The sequence below is a fragment of the Capsicum annuum genome, chromosome 4 (genome assembly GCF_002878395.1).
Source record: "Capsicum annuum cultivar UCD-10X-F1 chromosome 4, UCD10Xv1.1, whole genome shotgun sequence".
Lineage (NCBI taxonomy): Eukaryota > Viridiplantae > Streptophyta > Magnoliopsida > Solanales > Solanaceae > Capsicum > Capsicum annuum.
This window is the reverse complement of record NC_061114.1, coordinates 221,935,390-221,955,474: the sequence shown is the minus strand read 5'-3', so window position 1 is coordinate 221,955,474 and position 20,085 is coordinate 221,935,390. Positions and strand designations below refer to the sequence as shown.

Here is a 20,085-nt window from a genome sequence, read left to right as displayed (position 1 = left end):
ATCCATGAGATGAATTCATCAAAGAGGTCTAAACTGAGGACATACTTGACGTAAATCTGAATTTCGCTGATCATTAAGAGTGCACCTTGAGTTATGGGAACTGAGCATACTGTAAAGCTTGAGTACATGAGTTATGAACTGCATGACCTGAGTTTGGAGTTTCTGAATTCATGGAACATGATTCGTACTACTGAGTGACCTAGAACTCCTCATACTAGGAACTGGGAGAGTACATGATTTTTCATAAGGTGCACGAATATGAGTTATGATCAGAGGGCTGACATGTAAGGCATAAGTAGATATCGCGATAACTGAAGTACGAAACTTTGCACTGAGATGAGAATGGGTTGGGCATCATCCTCCCTTACTGCTATCTTATAACATGCTAGCATCACCACTAGAATCTGAGAGCCTGACCTGGTTTTCTTGTTCTATCATCTCCCCCTTAGCTTTAAGCCATCACTTTAAGCCTGTGGTACTAGACACTGAGAAGGGCTCTATTAGAGTTTCGGGACTGACACCGAATTTAATAACTATGTGGGGGGGGGGGGGGGAGTTATAAAAGAAGAGAAGCTCCGGGATCTAACAAAGCATAAACATGTAAATGAAGGACTTGTAACATACCCGTAACCATATCAGGAGAACTTTCCTGAGTTGTTCTTTTTTTACTTTTCACTTTGAAAATAAAATTACTTTTTTCAAATACTCACAATTTTCATGGTCAAACACACCGAAGTAAATCTAATTTTTATCTTTATATGTTTAGAGTTTGATTTGTATTTCCGACCTCACTTGAGTTCAATCATAATTGTGTATTCCAATTCTACAAGGAAAACTTATCTTTTGAAAAAAAATATAAAGAAAATGCATTAGATTGATGTAAATATAAGATTTTCCCTTCGTAAATTAATCACATAGTAATAGCTTTCATATGTAGTTTTTTAAGGGGAATCTTATTTAGAAGAGATTTTTCGCTCAATAATTTTTATATGTTCATTTATATTAACTTTTTATATGCAGGTCATCTGATCAAACCATATTTAAATTTTATACATTTTTTAAGTATCATTTTATATGTCATTCGATTTATTGCCACCAAAATTCGTGATCATTAGTTTTCGCATAACGCTCTGCTATTCTAATTACAACAATATAATCATTATGTACCTATCATACATTAATTATACATTGTTATACACTCTGCATAAGTTGACAATTTCCACGAGGCACATGAAAAGTACTTAAGCTGTCTAGCTAAAATGTTGAGAAAAGAGTGTGGCCATGGATTCTCTAGGCTTGTACAATGCCACCAAAGGCTCAAGTTTACTTAGCATCAGCCCGCAATTTTCTTCTAAGCTCACCAATTCATTCCCAACTCTTTCCCAATCAAAACACTGAATAAATAAGCCCAATACTAAACCAATCAATCTCATAGCGAGTCCAGAACCAGGACAAGCCCTTCTCCCTATACCAAATGGTATAAACGCACACCCTTCAATTCCCCCTTCCATTCCTTCAAATCTCTCTGGCTTGAACTTATTTCGCTCTTCCCAAGTTTTACTATCCCTTTGTATTTCCCAAGCATTGACTAATAATATTGTACCTTTAGGAATATGGTAACCTTCAATTGTACAATCTTGTGTTGAAAAATGTGGGACTAAAAGTGGTCCAGCAGGAAATAACCTTAGTGTTTCCTTGATTATGCAACGTAAATATGGTAATTTAAGGATGTCTGATTCCGTTAATTGACGTTGCTCTGCTCCGGTGACGCTGTCGATTTCGAGCCGTGCCTTCTTCATTACCTCTGGATGATTTAGTAACAATGACATTGCCCACTCCATGGTTATAGCTGATGTATGTGTTCCAGCAGTGAAAATTACCTTTTAAAAACCAACCAAAGTTGAAAACATCATGCAAAATGTTGGACATAGCTAAAGCAAAAATCAAAGGATTTAACAGAATTTAGATAATTAGTGTAATTTAACTTGTTATAATGACTTATTTGGTTTTTTCTCTAGTTATCAACTCAAGTTTGCTAGAAGTCATAACGTGCAGTTGATTTTTGAATCTTTTATATTCTGCTGATAGCTTAAGACCAAATCAAATCAGATTATTTATAAGGCAATTACGGAAAGATCTCAATTAAGAAAATCAATATGTAATACAATAAATATGGTAACTAGTCTATGATAACATGTTAAAATGTAGCAATAAAATGAAAATGTCATATATTGATAGTGTATTTAACAATCAATATACAAAATGTTTGGCTGTGAATTTATAAATATTAGAACAAACATATAAACTATATTCCCTCTATTTCCATTTATAGGTCTTACTTTTTTTTTTTTTGTATGTTTAAAAAGAATGTCAATATCCACATACACGTTTAAGACTATAACATCAACGAACATTTTGATACATTATCCATACTTTAAGACCATAATATTCAAAATCGACAAACGTAATTAAACTCGTCGAATAAAGACACAAAATGAGAGAGAATGAACAAGCTTACCATTATGACACCTTTAATAATATCATCAGTGTAACATTCTGGTTGGGCTCTTTGCAACGACAACAACGTGTGAATAATTGTTTTCCTATCATCAGCTTTGCTATTTCTACATTCATCAATTAGGCCCTGGAGAAATTTATCTCTTCTTTTCTTTAACTCCACCAAATTCCTCTCCAATCCTTGAAATCCAACCCACTGAAGTACTGAAATATAATCACAAATGTTCATAATCATTGTCGGACCGAACATGTCATGAGTCCATGGCTCGGTCCAACGTTTACCCGCGACCATCAACGTTAACACATCGTATATTAATTTATCAAATAGAACTCTTAAATTCACTTTTTGTGCAATTCCTCCTTTGTAGTCCATGAACAATTTTTTAGCCACGAATTGGACTTCTTCAGTGCGGATGGTGGAGGAATTGTTGAGGCTAAAAGTGGAAAATATTTGAATGCTAGAAATGCGACGAAGATTACGCCAATGGTCACCATAAGGTGAGAATCCAATTGTTGTGTGGTTGTAGCCTAGGTGTTTACTAACAAGGGACTTAGGTCGATTGGCGAAAATAATGTCATTTTTGGTAAAGCATTGCTCTGCGACTGAAGCAGATGACACGATTATCACTTGAGATATACCAAACTTTAGGTACATAATTGGGCCATATTTGGAAGAAAGTGATTTGAAAGTTTGGTGGATTGGAGATTTGAGGAGATGAAGGTGTCCAATAATTGGTAGTGATGGTGGACTTGGAGGAAGATTTTTCTTTCTTGCATTTTGCAGTTTTAGGATTAAAAAGATAGAGAAAATGAGGAGTATAGTGCTGAATGTGAAGTCCATCTCCATATTCATGGATTTGCTATCTAATAAATTTTACCTACTAATTTATTTGAACCAATGACTTTCCCCGTATAACCGTCGTGCTTTAGCCACTGAGTTAAATAGAGAAAACTGAGTCTTGTTTAAAGTTTCGTGGGGACCACTTTAGGATAAGACTTACAGCGGGCCTAAGGGCAAGGAAGTCTTAACTCCTCAATCCCCCAGGGTGCGGGGTGAACCTTCTGACTGATTCGATCTTCGAAACGACTGAGAATGACGACCTGTAAGAGATTTATTTCATAAGGCCCCTGCGAAGGAAAGAATTTATCCTATACATGATGATGGTGATTTTCAATCTTTGTTCATATACTGCCTAATAATGTTGCATGGGCTGATGACAAACTATGATAATAATTTGATTTGATAGCATTAATTTGACAAGATTAGCATATAGGTTGTCGTTTATAATAAGGTCAATTAAATTGAAGTAAGCCATGACGTCAAATGCATACTCTTGCATTATACATCAAAATAATCTTAAGTATGAACTAGTTTAATGAATCAGCTGATTTTTAGATCCTATAAGATCACTTACGAATATGTACACGTTAACCTCTTTATTTTATAGTTTCAGTTTCTGCTATTACAAGATATGGCGCTGACAAGGAAGATAAAAATATTACTCATTAGATTTGATTGTACGAGGCAACAAACATGAAATAAAATTAATGGCCAGGGTAAGATCAGCCTTGTGGCCAAACCGACATAAGGCATTGGGTAGCAGAGGGTCTTAGCACAACCCAACATCCTAAGACAAATGCCCAGTCTAAGAGTTAAGGCTCGGTTGATTCGGATTTAATTTATCAATTTGTAGACATGCTAAACTGTTAAAGAATCATTATTGGTTCCGTTATCAGTTTAACCGTTAAAATTTGTTTTCACTAACAAACTACGTGACAAACCAATATTCACACCCCTAAATGCTTCTTCTTTGTTCAGTTTAATATGCTAAACTTAAAATAGCAAAAATTAAAGGAAGGAACAAATAAATATCGACAGCACCTTTAAGAATTCTGAGAAAAAGTGACTTGTCCAAGATCAGTCAAGTCCCTTTTCTTGAATTTGGAAATAATAAGATAAATTTATCTTTATCAAGGTTGATCAGTTTGGGTTTGATTTTGAACATACCTAGAAAGAGGAACATTCAAACATTGGAAAAGTCTCCTATGCCCTCATTCAGTAGAAAAAATAGTTAAAGAGTCGTTTCAAGCCGCATTTTACCTCGTCCAAAGACTCGTTATCTTATTTATTAACATCCCCCTAGAACACAAACGTAAATTTAAACGTACATAAACAGGAGCAGATCTATATGATGGATAGACTCAGAGCTGTGAAAGGAGTTGAATACAATTCTGGCGCGGAATGCAAATAGCCTCCAAAGGCTTATCCTTTTTCAAACTGATTTTATCATCATAGCATGCATCCAAGTTTTCCTCTATTTCTATATTTTCCCAATCAAACCACTGAATCAACGAACCCAAAGCCAATGAAACTGAGCTATGGCCATCGCGACTCCAGGACATGCTCTTCTCCCCTTACAAAATGGTACAAATTTATAATTGAACCCTTCTTTTTCCCCTTCCATTGCCTCAAATCTCTCCGGCTTAAACTTTCCAGACTCGTCCCATGACTTGGGGTCCCTATGGATGGCCCAAGTGTTAACTGCTAGGATCGTATGTTTTGGTATATCATAGCCCCCGACAGTACAATCTTCTAATGAGTAGTGAGGAAACAAAAGTGGTACTGGAGGGTATAATCTAAGCGTCTCATTGATAACACAGTGCAAATAAGGAAGCTTCCCGAGATCAGATTCATTAAGCAAGCGCTTGTTCCCCACTTCACTATCAATTTCACCTCTCAGCTTGTGAAATGCCTCGGGGTGAGCTAAAAGAAGTCGCATCGCCCACTGGATGGTCATCGATGTGGTCTCCGTTCCCCCAGAAAACAAACTCTGGCACAACATAAATGAGGTGTTAATTGTTTTTTTTTTTTTTCCAGTAAACTGGAACAGTAAGAGGGATACTTTTGCTTATACTAAAAACTATATATAATCCAAACTAAAAACAAAATTTTCGCCATAGTTGAGGGAACATACCAGTAGAACTCCTTTAATGAGATCATCCGTGTAGAATTCGGGTTCTGATTCTTGTAGAGAAAATAGAGTTTCAACCAGTGTGTCCCGGTTTCTATTAGTACTAATATTCCCTTTCTTCTGTCGAAATTCACCTAGTAAGCTGTTTAAGAATTCGTTTCTCTTCTTGTGAGCTGAGTCCATACTTTTCTCAATCCCTTTGTACCCAAACCATTTCAATATTGGCAAGAAATCACACGCGTTCAAAATCAACATGGCCGCGAAGATAACTGTCCTTATTTCTTCAATGATTTGTTTACCCTTCTCTGTTCCAATGTCTTCCTCATTTACGCAACGTTCCCCAGTAATAATTCTCATCATAACATTGAATACATAAGTATTTGCCCAACTACCCAAGTAAACTTTTGCTCCACTACTGCCATTTGCTTTACTTTCCTTAAACAACCCGCGAATAACAATTCCAATTTCTTCAATCCGCAGAGCAGAAGACTTCTGCAAGCTATTGGAAGAGACTATCTCATTTACAGTTAGTCGGCGGAGTACCCTCCAGAGATAGCCGTAATTAGCCCAAATCGAGACCTTATAGTTGAACGAAAACTTATCTCCAGCCATAGTAGGAGGACGGTTTGCAAATACAATGTCGTTTTTTGTGAAGCATTCTTCCACGGCAGATGGAGAAGACACAACAAGCAAATTTCGGCAGCCAAACCGGAGGTATAAAACCGGGCCATATTTAGTTGATAATGAGTTTAGTGACTGGTGAAGTGAATTTTTGATAAGGTAAAGATGGCCTATTAGTGGGAGAGACAAAGGGCTAGGTGGTAAACGTTTTCTCGGATAAAAAAAATGCTTCATCAAAAAGATATTAACAGAAAATAGAATGATAGCTAAGTAGTGGTAGTTAGAGTTCAGATTAATCTCCATGGCAGAAAAGTTGAAACAACAGAGAGAATTGTAGAGCTTAGAACGAACCCTCAGGGCAGTGTAATTATAGAAAACTTATGTGTGTCTCATGTATATCAATTCCCAGTGTGGAGACAAAATTTCGTAAGCAAAGATCATATTGTTGATGGATAATATGTTTTTTAGTGCACAATGTTGGAAAAATATTGCAATGCTAAAAATGAACAAACTTAAAAAGCTAGAAAAACCTATCCATTAAAATGCTTGTCGTGGTGAGCCATTGCGTAAAGCAATTTCGGCCAGACTAAGATGCAAATTTTCAGAAAGCGGAGTGAGATGTGTTACAATTTTTTCATTTGGTCTAATTCACAGAGTAGGGCTGCTTTATACTCTAAGCAGTTGGAGTTGTTACAAAGAGAAATAAAATCTGGAATAGTTACACACCTACAAGAATTAATCTGTAGATGTTACAGAATTTAATCTCAGCTCTTATAGAATATTCAATTAGTTATTACACCCTTAGTGTTAGTTAATCTTGATCAAGTGAGAGAAATATTCAAATAGAATCATAGCATGCCTCCAAGTTTTACTCTAATTCGACACTTTCCCAATCAAAAGACTGAAAGAATGAACCCAAAACCATCGAAACTGAGCTCCAATAGATATACCAAATGGTACAAATTTATAATTGAACCCTTCATTTTCTCCTAGCATAGCCTCAAATTCCACACGCGACAATTGCATAAGAAAATATATACAGAACCAATAAGTTAATTTGTGTTTCACCAAAATATTATGCTTGATCAATATAATACATATCCATTTCCACAATGTTGATCTATCTCATTTAGTAGTACATTCCATTAGAACAGAATGATAAATCCTTATATCACATAAACACACAGGATCCATCTAGCATATTTATTTATATAACACACACAATGTTACACACAATGACACAAATATCAACGTCATCAGAGCTGCGAAAGGAGTTGAATACGATCATTACGCGGAATGCAAACAACCTCCAAAGGCTTATCCTTACCGGAAGCTATTTTAGAATCATAGCATTCATCCATGTTATAATTTTCCTCACTACTTTTCCAATCAAAACACTGAATCAGAGAACCTAAAACCAACGAAACAGTGCGTATGCCCATTGCAGCTCCAGGGCACGCTCTTCTTCCCATACCAAATGGTATAAATTTATATTTGAACCCTTCGTTTTCTCCCTCCATACCCTCAAATCTCTCCGGCTTGAATTTTTCAGGCTCGTCCCATAACTTAGGGTCCCTATGGATGGCCCAAGCGTTAACCATTAGGATCGTATGTTTTGGTACATCGTAGCCACCAACAGTACAATCTTCTAATGAGTAGTGAGGCAACAGAAGTGGTACTGGAGGGTACAATCTCAGCGCCTCGTTTATAACACAGTGCAAATAAGGAAGATAAGTGAAATCAGATTCGTTGAGCAACCGCTCATTCCCCACTTTGCTATCAATTTCAGCTCTCAACTTGTGAAATGGCTCAGGGTGAGCTAAAAGAAGTCGAATTGCCCACTGGATGGTCGTCGATGTGGTCTCTGTTCCCGCAATCAGCAAAACCTGGCACAGAAGATGTTTATTAGGCAGAAACTGTGTCCGGGCAACTTGGCAGCACTAAATGTTTAAATGGCAATATCTTCTTGACATATTATTCCATTTGTCTATTTTCCCCTTGTAAACTGTAGCAAACAGAAAAGTCAAATTTAATACCCCTCCAACCATTTTATATGGTGATTTTATCATTTAAACTTGTTGAAGAATGAAAAAGGTCTCACATAGATGGTTAATGAGATGAGTGGTTTCTAGGCTTGGGAAATCCACCTAATTTACAAAACTTAGTCCAAGCTAATAATATAATGAAGTTCTCGAAACAGATGTGACAATTCAACGATACATCTGCAAGCTGTTATTTTAACCACAGTCTCAAGCTACATATCAGTGAACTGGAACAATAAGAGGATACATTTGCTTATATTAAAACTATATATCATCCAAACAAACGAAATTTCCGCCATAGTTGAGGGAACATACCAGTATAACACTTTTAATGAGATCATCCGTGTAGAATTCGGGTTCTGACTCTTGTAGTGACAACAGAGTTCCAACCAATGTGTCCTTTTTCTCACTGTTTCTATCAGTACTGGACTCCGAAACACTTATACTCCCTTTATTGTGTTGAAATTCATGTAGCAAGCTGTTCAAGTATACATTTCTTTTCTTGTGAGCTGAGTCCATCTCTTTCTCAATCCCTTTGTACCCAAACCTTTTTAGTACTGGCAAGAAATCACACATGTTCAAAAAAACCAGTGTCGCGAACAAAAATTCTCTTATCTCTTCAATGATTTGTTTACCCTTCTCAGTTCCTATATCTTCTTCGCTTGCGCAACGTTTTCCAAAACCAATTCTCATCACAGTATTGAACGCAAAAGTAAAAAGCCAACTTCTCAAAGTCAATTTTTGCACTACTACTTCCATTCTTATTACATCTGGCTTTAAACAAACTGCGAATAAGAATTCCAATTTCTTCACTCCTCAGTGCAGAAGACTTATTGGAAGAAAAGAACTCAACTCCCATTAGACGGCGTAGCATCCTCCATAAATGGCCGTAGGGAACCCAAATAAGGGCATTATTGTTGAAGGAAAATTTATCTGCAGCCATAGCCGGAGGACGGTTAGCAAATACAATGTCGTTTTTTGTGAAGCATTCCTCTAGGGCGGATGGAGAAGACACGACAAGCAAATTTCGACAGCCTAACCGGAGATACAGAACCGGTCCATATTTAGTTGATAAAGAGGTTAATGTCTGGTGAAATGATTTCTTCATAAGGTAAAGATGACCTATTATTGGGAGAGACAGAGGACTAGGTGGTAAACGTTTTCCGTGATGACGCAAGTATTTTAATAAAAAGATGACAAAGAAAGGCAAGATAACTAAGTGGTAGTAGTTGTAGTTCAGATTAATCTCCATGGTCGAAAAGCTGAAACAACAGAGACAATTGCAGAGCTTAGAACGACTCAGGACACAGTGTACGTTTAATATGTTTTATAGTGCACAATATTGAAAGATATTAGCCACTGCTTGGTACTGCACCCTAAAAGCTAGTTATTAACGTGGAGACCCAAGGCTATATAGGTTCCACATCAGCTATCTGAGCAATAGGATCGTAACAATATCATTGGAAGTACGCTAGTACCTAAGCGCGACGTTAGTTATTAGCAGAGCAATCAATTCCCAGTGTGTAGAGACAAAAAGCATGACCATATTGCTGACAAATTTAAGCATATACATATCCTGTTTCACTTATATACATATCTACGTGTTTAAGTTAGGAATTTTCATAAATATCTAAAAATTGGATCGAATCAAACTATTTGGATAAGAGTGGGTAAGTTTTTACCTAAATGGCTGAAAGGAACCTCTAGATAATTATCTCTTGATGTAAGAGTGGGTAAGTTTTTACCTTTGTGAAGCCAGGCTGTTCCACACGCAACAAATATATATCAAATAAAGCAAGGTAAAGACTGAGCTTAGAATTCAGTAAAATACTAAGGACCCGTTTGGTTGTCAAAAAAGTTATCCAGTACATGTTATTTAGCGATTTTGTGCCAACCAAACATAGGATAAACTCATTCTAAAATTAATCTCGAGATTGTTATCCCTTATCCCTCATATGAAACGAGACCTAGGAGTTGTTTCATGTCCATCAACATTCCCTTAGAACACAAAGGTAAATATCCCTACACTAAACAGGCTATCATATCTATATGATGATAGATAAAGAGACTCAGAGCTGGTCAAGAAACCAAATACAATTCTGGCGCGGAATGCATATGGCCTCAAAAGGTTTGTCGTTGTTCAAACTGATCGTAGAATTATAGCATGCATCCAAGTTTTGTTCAAATTCCACACTTCTCCAATCAAACCACTGAACCAACGAACCCAAAACCAACGAAGCTGAGCGCATGCCCATTGCAGCTCCAGGGCATGCTCTTCTCCCCATGCCAAATGGTACAAATTTATAGTTGAACCCTTCTTTTTCCCCTTCCATTGCCTCAAATCTCTTTGGCTTAAACTTTTCAGGCTCGTCCCATAACTTGGGGTCCCTATGGATGGCCCAAGCGTTAGCCATTAGGATCATATGTTTAGGTACATTGTAGCCATCAACAGTACAATCTTCTAATGAGAAGTGAGGCAACAGAAGCGGTACTGGAGGGTACAATCGCAAAGTCTCGTTTACAACACAATGCAAATAAGGAAGCATAGTGAGATCAGATTCGTTTAGGAAGCACTCATTCCCTACTTTACTATCAATTTCACCTCTCAGCTTGTGATATGCCTCAGGGTGCGCTAAAAGAAGCTGCATCGCCCATTGAATGGTCATTGATGTGGTCTCTGATCCGGCAACAAACAAAACCTGGCAAACAAGATGTCAATTTCACAAAAACTTGTATTCAAACAAATACACAAGTCTAATTAGTGAAGTTACCTTTAAGTTAAAAATTAGACAAAGTGTTTAAGGATAATATTCTCTTCACATACTATTTGTCATTTTCCCCTTTAAACTATATAACAAGTTCTTAAAAACTGACTTGATAATTGAAAATCCAAACAAATTTTTCTTAACACCTCTATCTCAAGTACATATCTATGAACAGGAACTATAAGATATAGGAATATATTTGATAGAAAGGAAATTTTAACCAGATTAGGGCTGTCGGTGAGGGAACATACCAGTAGTACACTTTTAGTGCGATCATCTGTGTAGAGTTCGGGTTCTGATTCTTGCAGAGACGAGAGTTTCAATCAGTGTGCCCTTCTTCTCCCGGTTTCTCTCGGTAATGGACTCCAAAAAACTAACTGGAGTAATTGATACACTAAAGGAAGGCTAAAACCGAAAATGGACACACAAGGAACAAAAAACAGCAACTACAATAAAAGGAAAACACACAAAAGAAGAAAGAAGATGAAGAAAATTTGCACAGAAATAAAATAATAGATAATGAGATCCTTACTATCACTAATGATTAGCATAAAAAAGTGCATTAAACCTTCAAACACACCTCACCAATGGTAGTTCAAACCTCACTTTTAGGTGGACCAAAGGAACTCATACTCTTCAATCACACCTTTCTTGCCAAATGTTCAACACAAATGAAAATCCATTCAATTGGATTAAAACGCTCAAGTTTTGATGTCTTTTCCAAGACCTATATTAAGATGGCTTTTTCAAGCCCTACATTAAAGAAAGAAACTACACTAAGAGTAATATTCAATTTCAATTCAATAAAATGGAAGATAAAAGGTCTATTTATACTATTACATAACAATGACTAAAATGCTCTTAAAGAAGGGTGATCCTTTGGAGTGTAAAAGGGAGGTCTTAAAAGACCACAAAGTCCTTAGTTGAGGCGCCCATGTGATGTAGAAATCCCTCCTCTCTCTTCAATTTGGACAAGGCTTTGTAAGGGCTTCAAAAGGTCTTCAAACACTTGCAAATCTGAAACTTGATCCTTTGACAATCCAAAGCTTAAACCTTCTACAGGACTTTGTAAACCTTGTGCTCTTTATGCTTGTATCATCCTCTCCATCTTGAAAGGAATTTGACCTCAAATTCACACCTTGCAAAATCAAAGAGAAGGACAACAAGCACACAATCCGCATGATAGGAGGGTTAACATTAGTGCCACAATTATACAAACACACCAAGGGGGTACACTCTTGGAATATAGCCAATAATCTTTTGTTATAATCATGAAACACTTACTACAAGCATTACAAAGGGCATGACTAAGATTGACATCAAAGAAAGAAGAGTGCAACCCGAAATCATCACATATATCAACAAGCCAAGGTTGTTTACATTTGAAATACATCCACGGGTCCTTTGTGTGTGACATGAAAAGCTTAGCATGAATGGAACAAAGGAGGTAGTTTTGGAAAATATCAAAAGATAAGGGAACTACAATGGTCTTAATGGATTTACTATACCCAAAAGGTAAGACTACCTTTGGCTTAGGAACCATAAGATACATTTGTTTCATTACCTCTACAAAGGACCTCATCAAATATGGTGCCACTATTGATCTCAAGGTCCACCTCACCCATATATAACTATCATTCAAACAAGGAAACCAGCCACCAAACTTCCTACCTCTACACAATACAAATTCAAAATTAACATGGTTATCATCATAGGTAAAGAGGTAGTATAGAAAGAAATCAAGTGTGAAGACATCGTACTGAGGGGGTACACTTTTAAAATACAACCAGCAATCCCTTATTTTAACCATGAAACACTTAGTATGATCAGTACAAATGATAAGGCTAAGGTAATTATTAAGGAAAAATGAAGACACGCCAAGACGATCCCTTCCCCACCCTACTAGTACACCGGAACCAAATGGATGAAGTAGCCAAGGATATAAGCCGAGATTGTTCATTCCTTTTACTAGGAAACCATACTCACAATCACCCAAAGCATTTGATTTTAAGGGAAGACTAACATTCAAGAATAAGGATCTACGGCCTAGAAGACTTCCCTCAACAAGATGGATTTCATTCTTCATATCCTCACTAGTTGTGGCAACTCACAAACCAACTAGTGTGTGAATACTCTTGTCACTTAGTAATGGAACCTTATTCAAGTTATAAGTGCTAGCACTAGATGGACACAAATCGTTCTTACGAAAATAATCAATTTTGTCATCTAAAGGATCAACTAGTGTTTGTGTACTCACAACAAGAGTTTGGTCCTTATGCAACCTAACAACACCAAGAGTATCATAAAAAGGAGATTCATATACTTCTTCACTAATCCAATCCAAAACTTCACCACTTTGGCTACTACTAGTCACATCACAATAATTTAAGTTTCTAGGAGTGTAGAAAATAGCCTTGTTACCTTGTAGATCATGAGAAGTGTTTTCTTCACTTGATTTTGTACCATGGCAGCCCTCATGCCCCACATCACAATGGAATATGTCAAAATTTCCCCTTGGATTCATTTCTTCATTACTTGTCCCAAGAGTGGAACTTTCGGCCAAGGGTTCCATTAACTCATCAACCATGTGTGTGTGTGGAACTCCTTTTGGATTCTTCTTTGAGAATGTATGTTCTTAACCTGCACTTGAGAAGAATCAATGCTAGGCAAAATGCTAACACTTGGGTTAGTGAGTAACAAGGGCCCTTTAGGGACAAGATCCACAATCAAGCATTTCTTTCCCTTTTCTACTTCACTACCCGCGGTTTCCCTTTCCCTTTCCTTCTTTTCTTCACATTTTTCTTGTACCTCAACATCAAACTTCTCTCCATCTTGAGGCTTGGCCTTATTCTCTTCGGATTCTAATTTGTGGAGAAGAGTAATTGGATTTTGTGAAGTGTAGGATCTTTGACTTGAGGTTTTTGGACTTGTGAAGGGTAAAGCCTTTGGTCAAGTGAGTTTGGAACTTGTTACTACGGATTTTGAAGTAGAATTTGAGTACCAAGTCCTGTTTGTTGGACTTGGTTCAATTATTGGTGTAATGGTCTGGGGTTTGGGGACTTTGGACTTGATAGCTTGGGTTTTGTGGAGGCTTTGGTGGACAAAGTCTATCAACTCCTGCTTTCATTCTAATCACGTCACCCTTCATTAATACCACATAACCTCTCATATCTCCCACATCCATTCTTACTTTTGCCAAATCATGAGATAAGGCATCAAATCAAGCCAACAAAACTCCCATAACATCATTTCCCAAAGGTTGGGATGAAGAACCCTCGGGATCCATGGTCAAATGTACCTAATAAGAAGCAAAAAACAACAAAGGAAACCTACAAAACGAGCAAACAAGTTAGTTCAAAAGTCTCACCACACTCACACTCGAATCTCACCTCACACTTGGTCTCACATGTGTTGAAGACTTGGCAATACTTGGCAAGTGAATTGAGTGGTGAATAAGTCTTGGTCCAGAATGAATTTTTGTTTGATAAGACTCGAATAACATGATGCACGGACTTGAACCAACAAACTACTACGAATTAAAAATAATAAAAGCACACAAAAATCGAAGACACGAAAGAAACGAACTCTAGACTAATTACCAACCTAGTAGGTACTTACTAGTTTATTAATTAGTGATAGACTTAACTCAAAAGAAACTAGAATAAAAAAATAGAAACTAAGAAATCTAATTTTAGGACTCAATTTAGTTGTTCATAAAGTGATGATGTGGCAACTTATGGTTGGACCTCACTTTTCAAAATTTTCAATTCCAAATCTCTTGTTTCGGCCAAACACTCCTTTAGAGAAGAAGAATTTCGGTTTTAGGGGGGGGGCGGGATGAAGGTTTGAAGTCTTTTTGGAGCTTTAAATGAATTCAAAATGGATTGGTCCGCTTAAGTGTACTTTCAATTGTACTTGTTTGTCCCCTCATCCTTTTTGGAAGACTTAGAATATGCTAGGGAATATTCTTGTACAAACACTTACTACACTCTCTTTCTTCTTCCTTTTTGGATCAAACAAGCTACTTGAATACTCTTCTTCAACAAGATTTAAAGATGGTGGATGAATAAGATGAATATTCAAGAGTTGACCACCAGGCAAATGAACCCTACCTTCAATTTTTCTTTTAGATCTAGGTTCCCTTTGCTAAACCAAGCACAACCAACACAAAACCAGCCACAAAATGCCACAAACAAGTTGATCAAAAACGAGATTCCTCATCAAAAGCTTCAAACAAGCCACAACAATAATGGATCTAGCTAAAAAACAACCAAATCTTGTTCTAAACTTAGATCTAGACCCTTTAAGTGCTAGAGAACAAGAATCTAACACTAGAAACTATCAAAACAAGCAAAAAATTAGTAGATCTAAGTTATGAAATTCGGATCTACTACCAAACAACAAACCAACACACAATTTTTATGAGTTTTTCGGATTTTTGACTCTTTTTTTGTGAAGATTTTTTGACTTTATACTCTTTTTTGTGAAGATTTTCTTAGCTTCAAGACTTAGAGTTATGGGAACAACTCTAATACATGGCTTTTGATACCAAATGATACAATAAAGGAAGGCTAAAACAAAAAATGGACACACAAGGAACAAAAAACAACAACTACAATAAAAGGAAAACACCCAAAGAAGAAAGGAGATGAAGAAGATTTGCATAAATGTAAAGATAGGTAATGAGACTCTTACTATCACTAATGATTAGCATAACAAAGTGTATCAAACCTTTAAACACACCTCACCAATGGTAGTTCAAACCTCACTCTTAGGTGGACCAAAGGAACTCATACTCTTCAATCACACCTTTCTTGCCAAATGTTCAACACAAATGAAAATTCATTCAATTGGATTAAAACACAAATGAAAATTCATTCAATTGGATTAAAACACTCAAGTTTTGATATCCTTTTCAAGACCTACATTAAGATTGTTTTTCCAAACCCTACACTAAGGAAAGAAACTACACTAAGAATAATACTCAATTTCAATTCATCAAAGTCTAATAAAAATGGAAGCTAAAAGGTCTATTTATACTATTACATAACAATGACTAAAATGTCTTTAATGAAGGGTCCTTTGGAGTGTAAAAGGGAGGTCTTAAAAGAACACAAAGCCCTTAGTTAAGGCGCCTATGTGATGTAGAAATCCCTCATTTTCTCTTCAATTTGGACAAGGCTTTGTAATGGTTCCAAAAGGTCTTCAAGCACTTGCAAATGTGAGACTTGATCCTTTGACAATCCAAAGCTTGAACCTTCTAGAAGACCTTGTGCTCTTTATGCTTGTATCAGTAACTTTCTTCTACCGAAACTCGTCAAGCAAGCTATTAAAGAATTCATTTCTCTTTTGTGTACCGAGTCCTTATTTTTCTCTATCCCTTTGTACCCAAACCATTTCAATATTGGCAAGAAATCAAACACGTTCAAAGTCAACAACGTAACAAAGAAAAGTGATAAGAGATGCCTCGCGCCATCCTCGTTGCTCGTTCGGCTTCGGATAATGATCTTTTTGGATAAACTTTATTTGACAAAATCTGATCAATGACAAAAACACAAAAAAAAATTTCGTGTGTTTGATACTTCATTTATATACATGCAGTAACAGTAACAGATGCAATGTTTCAACTGAACTGATGCACTGTTTCTGTTTTGACTAAACTGATGCAGATTTTCGAAACAATGTTTCCTGAACTAATACATTGGTTCGAACATATGCAATTCTTCAACAAAGTGATGCACTATTTTAAACTGGTGCACTGTTTCGTGAAATGGTATACTGTTTCAGCAAAAATACTACACTATTTTGGATAAACAGACATGCATTTTCAGAAAAGTCACACCTCTAAATTGAACCACTCCCACCTTTTTAAAGAGGCATGTTATAGCTATATAAACCTGATTTCATTCACAGGTTTTGATATGAATGAAAATTTCAGAATAAAAACACTTTTCTTGTCTTAAAAATATTCTGTGTGATCACTCAAAACGTTCAGTGAGTTCGACGATATTCCAATTGTTTGAAGTACCGCTACAGTTGGTTTGTTTGGTCATTTTATCCTGGAAGAAAAATTCCGCAACCAAGGGTACAGTGAGGAGACTTATTTCCTTTAGGAAAGTCTGTGAATTCGGACGTCTTGGCCATTTCTGTTTCATCTTTATTTCTAAAAATAAAATACACCTCTTATAAAGATCACTTTGATCTTGGACAGAGGGTATTTTCTGTACTTCATTGCATTCTTGTTCTTAAACTTGAACTAGTTAAAGTGATTGTTTCTAGTTTACAGATTCTTGTATCCGTTGAACTAGTTGAAGTGATTGTTTCTAGTTTAAAGATTCTTGTATCCGTAGAAGGAAAATAACAAATATCTCGATTACCATTATACGGCGGAGAGCCCTCCAGAGATCGCCATAAGGAGCCCAAACAACAGAATTGTAATTGAAGGAAAATTTATCTCCGTTCATCGTCTGAGGACGGTTAGCAAATACGATGCATTCTTCCACGGCAGATGGAGAAGACACAACAAGCAAATCGCGGCAGCCAAAACGGAGGTATAAAATCGGTCCATATTTAGTTGATAAAGAGGTTAATGTCTGGAGAAATGAATTTTTGACAAGGTAAAAGATGGCCTATTATTGGAAGAGATAGAGAACTAGGCGGTAAACGTTTTCCATGGGGAAGCAAGTGTTTCAATAAAAAGAAAACAAATAAAGGCAGGATAACTAAATAGTAGTAGTTTGAGTTCAGATTAATCTCCATGGTCGAAAAGTTGAAACAACATAAAGAATTCTTGAGCTTAAACGAACTCAGGGCAGTGTAGTTCTATAAAACAAATGTGTGATTCATATACTTGTGTTTCAAAAACAATGATCCAAAACTTGTTTATTTTCAAAACTCTTAATTGACATAACAAGATTTAAATTTTTTTTATTTTCTAAAATTTTTATCAAGTCAAAATATATTATTATTATTATTATTTTTAAATGGAGAGTAGTATAATATCAGTTGTCAGTGTGTTGGAGGCCAAATTTCGTAAGCAATGATCAAATAGCTGACGCATTTATGTAATTGACATATTCTAGTCTGGACTATGGAGTGTGACAAATTTCGGCGTTCCCGTAACAATATTCTCTTCGAGCTGTTTACTTGTTTATTTTTTTTTTTTAAAAAAAAGACAAAATTGATCACATTTTCCCATATTGCAGACGGATAACTAATACGCCTACAACTATGACCGAGGATGAGTACGAGCCGGAGCTACAGCTTACATTATCAACAAAGGGAAATTGATAAAGTAATTGACAAATTCAAAAAGAAAAAAGCCTGTCTGGTATACTAAAGTTATCGCTATATGCGGTGTTTGGGGAAGAATCTCATTACAAGAATGTATCGTATGCAGTCTTATCTTGCATTTCTATCAGAGGTTGTTTCTTAAATTCGTGACCTCCTGATCATATGACACCAACTTTATCAATTACTCCAAGACTCCCTTCGTAATTAACAAATTCACTTTATTTTAAAAGGATGAAGCATAGAGACAATCACGAAATTGTGTAGGTACATAATACGCTGTAAAGTTCTATGAGCAACAGCTAGCTCTGCTCTTCTTGGATCTTTCTTCCTTTAATTATCTTCTTTAATTTGTTTTCTTCTGGATGGAAGGGCATGCATGCCCAGTTTGTTCTCAATGAAAATGACATGACCTATAATAAAAGAAAATAAGTGAAAACACGAAGGGTGGGATATTTGGGGGGAGTTTATATAGGATAAATTTCATACATTGTCATCTAACTTTATATTTATTATGTAAAAGTTATTTTTTTTATTCATTTCATTCGTGATTATTTAATTTTATTTTGATTATCACAAAAATTATTATGGCCGAATGTTACAATAATTACATCAAAAAAAATGATGTAACAACCTTAATTAGTTCTTAATTTTAATTTAAGTGAATATATAATATATTACTCATATCTTGATCTTTTTTATATGTGCACAATCCAATTTTTCGTATGAATTATTTAATAAAAGAATACCAATTTTTTAATAGATTAGATTACCTAAAGAAGACTATTTTCATAAAAAAAAAATGGTTGCTATTTTTATGAAATAAAATTATACTTATATATTCTTAAAATCCTCTAAAGTTGAGACAAGTGTTGGTAAATTATTTTTTTCCTCTAATATTATGACATGTAGTTGATAAAATTATTTTTCTCCCTCTAAAATTATGACATGTAGTTGATAAAATTCTTTTTTTCATAAATTTTTTTTCTTGCCACTTGAGTCTTTGCATTGGTATATCATATAATATGATAAGCTACCTTATTTATTGAGTTTGTCTTTATATTTTTAATTGTTTGGCTAGTCGATTAATTCTCTTAAAAATTTTCATTATAATATTCAATTTATGATAAATTACATATTGTTTAATTAATTTAATTGATAAATATAAAAATTAGATATCCTATAATTTCTTTATCTATTAAAGTACTTATATTTTATAACTTTTATTATTTGTTAATATAACATTATTGGTATAAATTTTTACAATACTTGTTCAATGACACAATTTAAAAGATTTTATTTTAAAACTATCTTTAGCATGTTGATTTATCATCAAATAATTAAAATAATTTATTTTAAAAAAATATTATACATGTATTTCTATTTTATGTGTTTTGAAGAATTTATCTTGTTTATCACTCTTTTTCAATGCACCTTTTTGGCATATGAATGCAATATTATGAAATGTTTCATGAAAATATCAACCAAATTTTTTTTTATGTAAATAGTCTTCATTAGGTATAATCTAAGCTATTAAGAAATTGGTATTCTTTCATTAAATAATCCATAAGGAAAATTGGGTTGTGCACATATAAAAAAAGTCAAGATATAAGTAATATATTATTTATTCACTTAAATTAAAATTAATTAAGGTTATCACGTTATTTTTTCAATGGAATTATTGTAAAATCTGATTATAGTGACTTTTATAATGGTCGGAGTAAAGTTATATGACAATTGATGAAATGAATGAAAAAAAATGACTTTTGCATAATAAATACAAAGTTAAGTAACTGTAAACACCTAATTTTTGAATAAAAAATAAAAATAAGAATTAAAAAAAAAAAAAAAATTAAAAAAAAAAAAAAAAAAAAAAAA

General features: G+C 35.1%; 2 protein-coding genes and 2 pseudogenes across 2 annotated transcripts; all 4 read right to left on the bottom strand.

Moving 5' to 3' along the window:
- Positions 1-1,142: 1,142 nt before the first annotated feature.
- On the bottom strand, positions 1,143-3,669 carry LOC107869455 (cytochrome P450 81Q32). Its single transcript, XM_016715990.2, has 2 exons — positions 2,519-3,669; positions 1,143-1,880 (listed from the first exon to the last, which is right to left on the bottom strand). Exons 1-2 carry the CDS (start codon positions 3,368-3,370, stop codon positions 1,251-1,253), a joined length of 1,482 nt encoding a protein of 493 aa, XP_016571476.2. The 5' UTR covers positions 3,371-3,669; the 3' UTR covers positions 1,143-1,250.
- Positions 3,670-4,719: 1,050 nt separating this feature from the next.
- On the bottom strand, positions 4,720-6,413 carry LOC107867193 (cytochrome P450 81C13-like). The gene is given in 3 exon segments (XM_047411147.1): positions 4,720-4,895; positions 4,898-5,348; positions 5,493-6,413. Coding segments are annotated over 3 exon segments (1,548 nt in total).
- A 738-nt stretch (positions 6,414-7,151) lies between these two features.
- LOC107867194 lies at positions 7,152-9,855 on the bottom strand (annotated as a pseudogene).
- Positions 9,856-9,970: 115 nt separating this feature from the next.
- On the bottom strand, positions 9,971-17,838 carry LOC107868607 (annotated as a pseudogene).
- Between the last annotated feature and the right edge of the window lie 2,247 nt (positions 17,839-20,085).

What these genes read in the sequence shown, in the direction of transcription:
- LOC107869455 (XM_016715990.2), bottom strand. Translation starts at nt 3,370, where the DNA reads ATGAATATGGAGATGGACTTCACATTCAGCACTATACTCCTCATTTTC. An exon ending in TTATTAAAGGTGTCATAATG is followed by an intron (nt 1,881 to 2,518) that starts GTAAGCTTGTTC and finishes GGTTTTTAAAAG; the next exon opens with GTAATTTTCACTGCTGGAAC.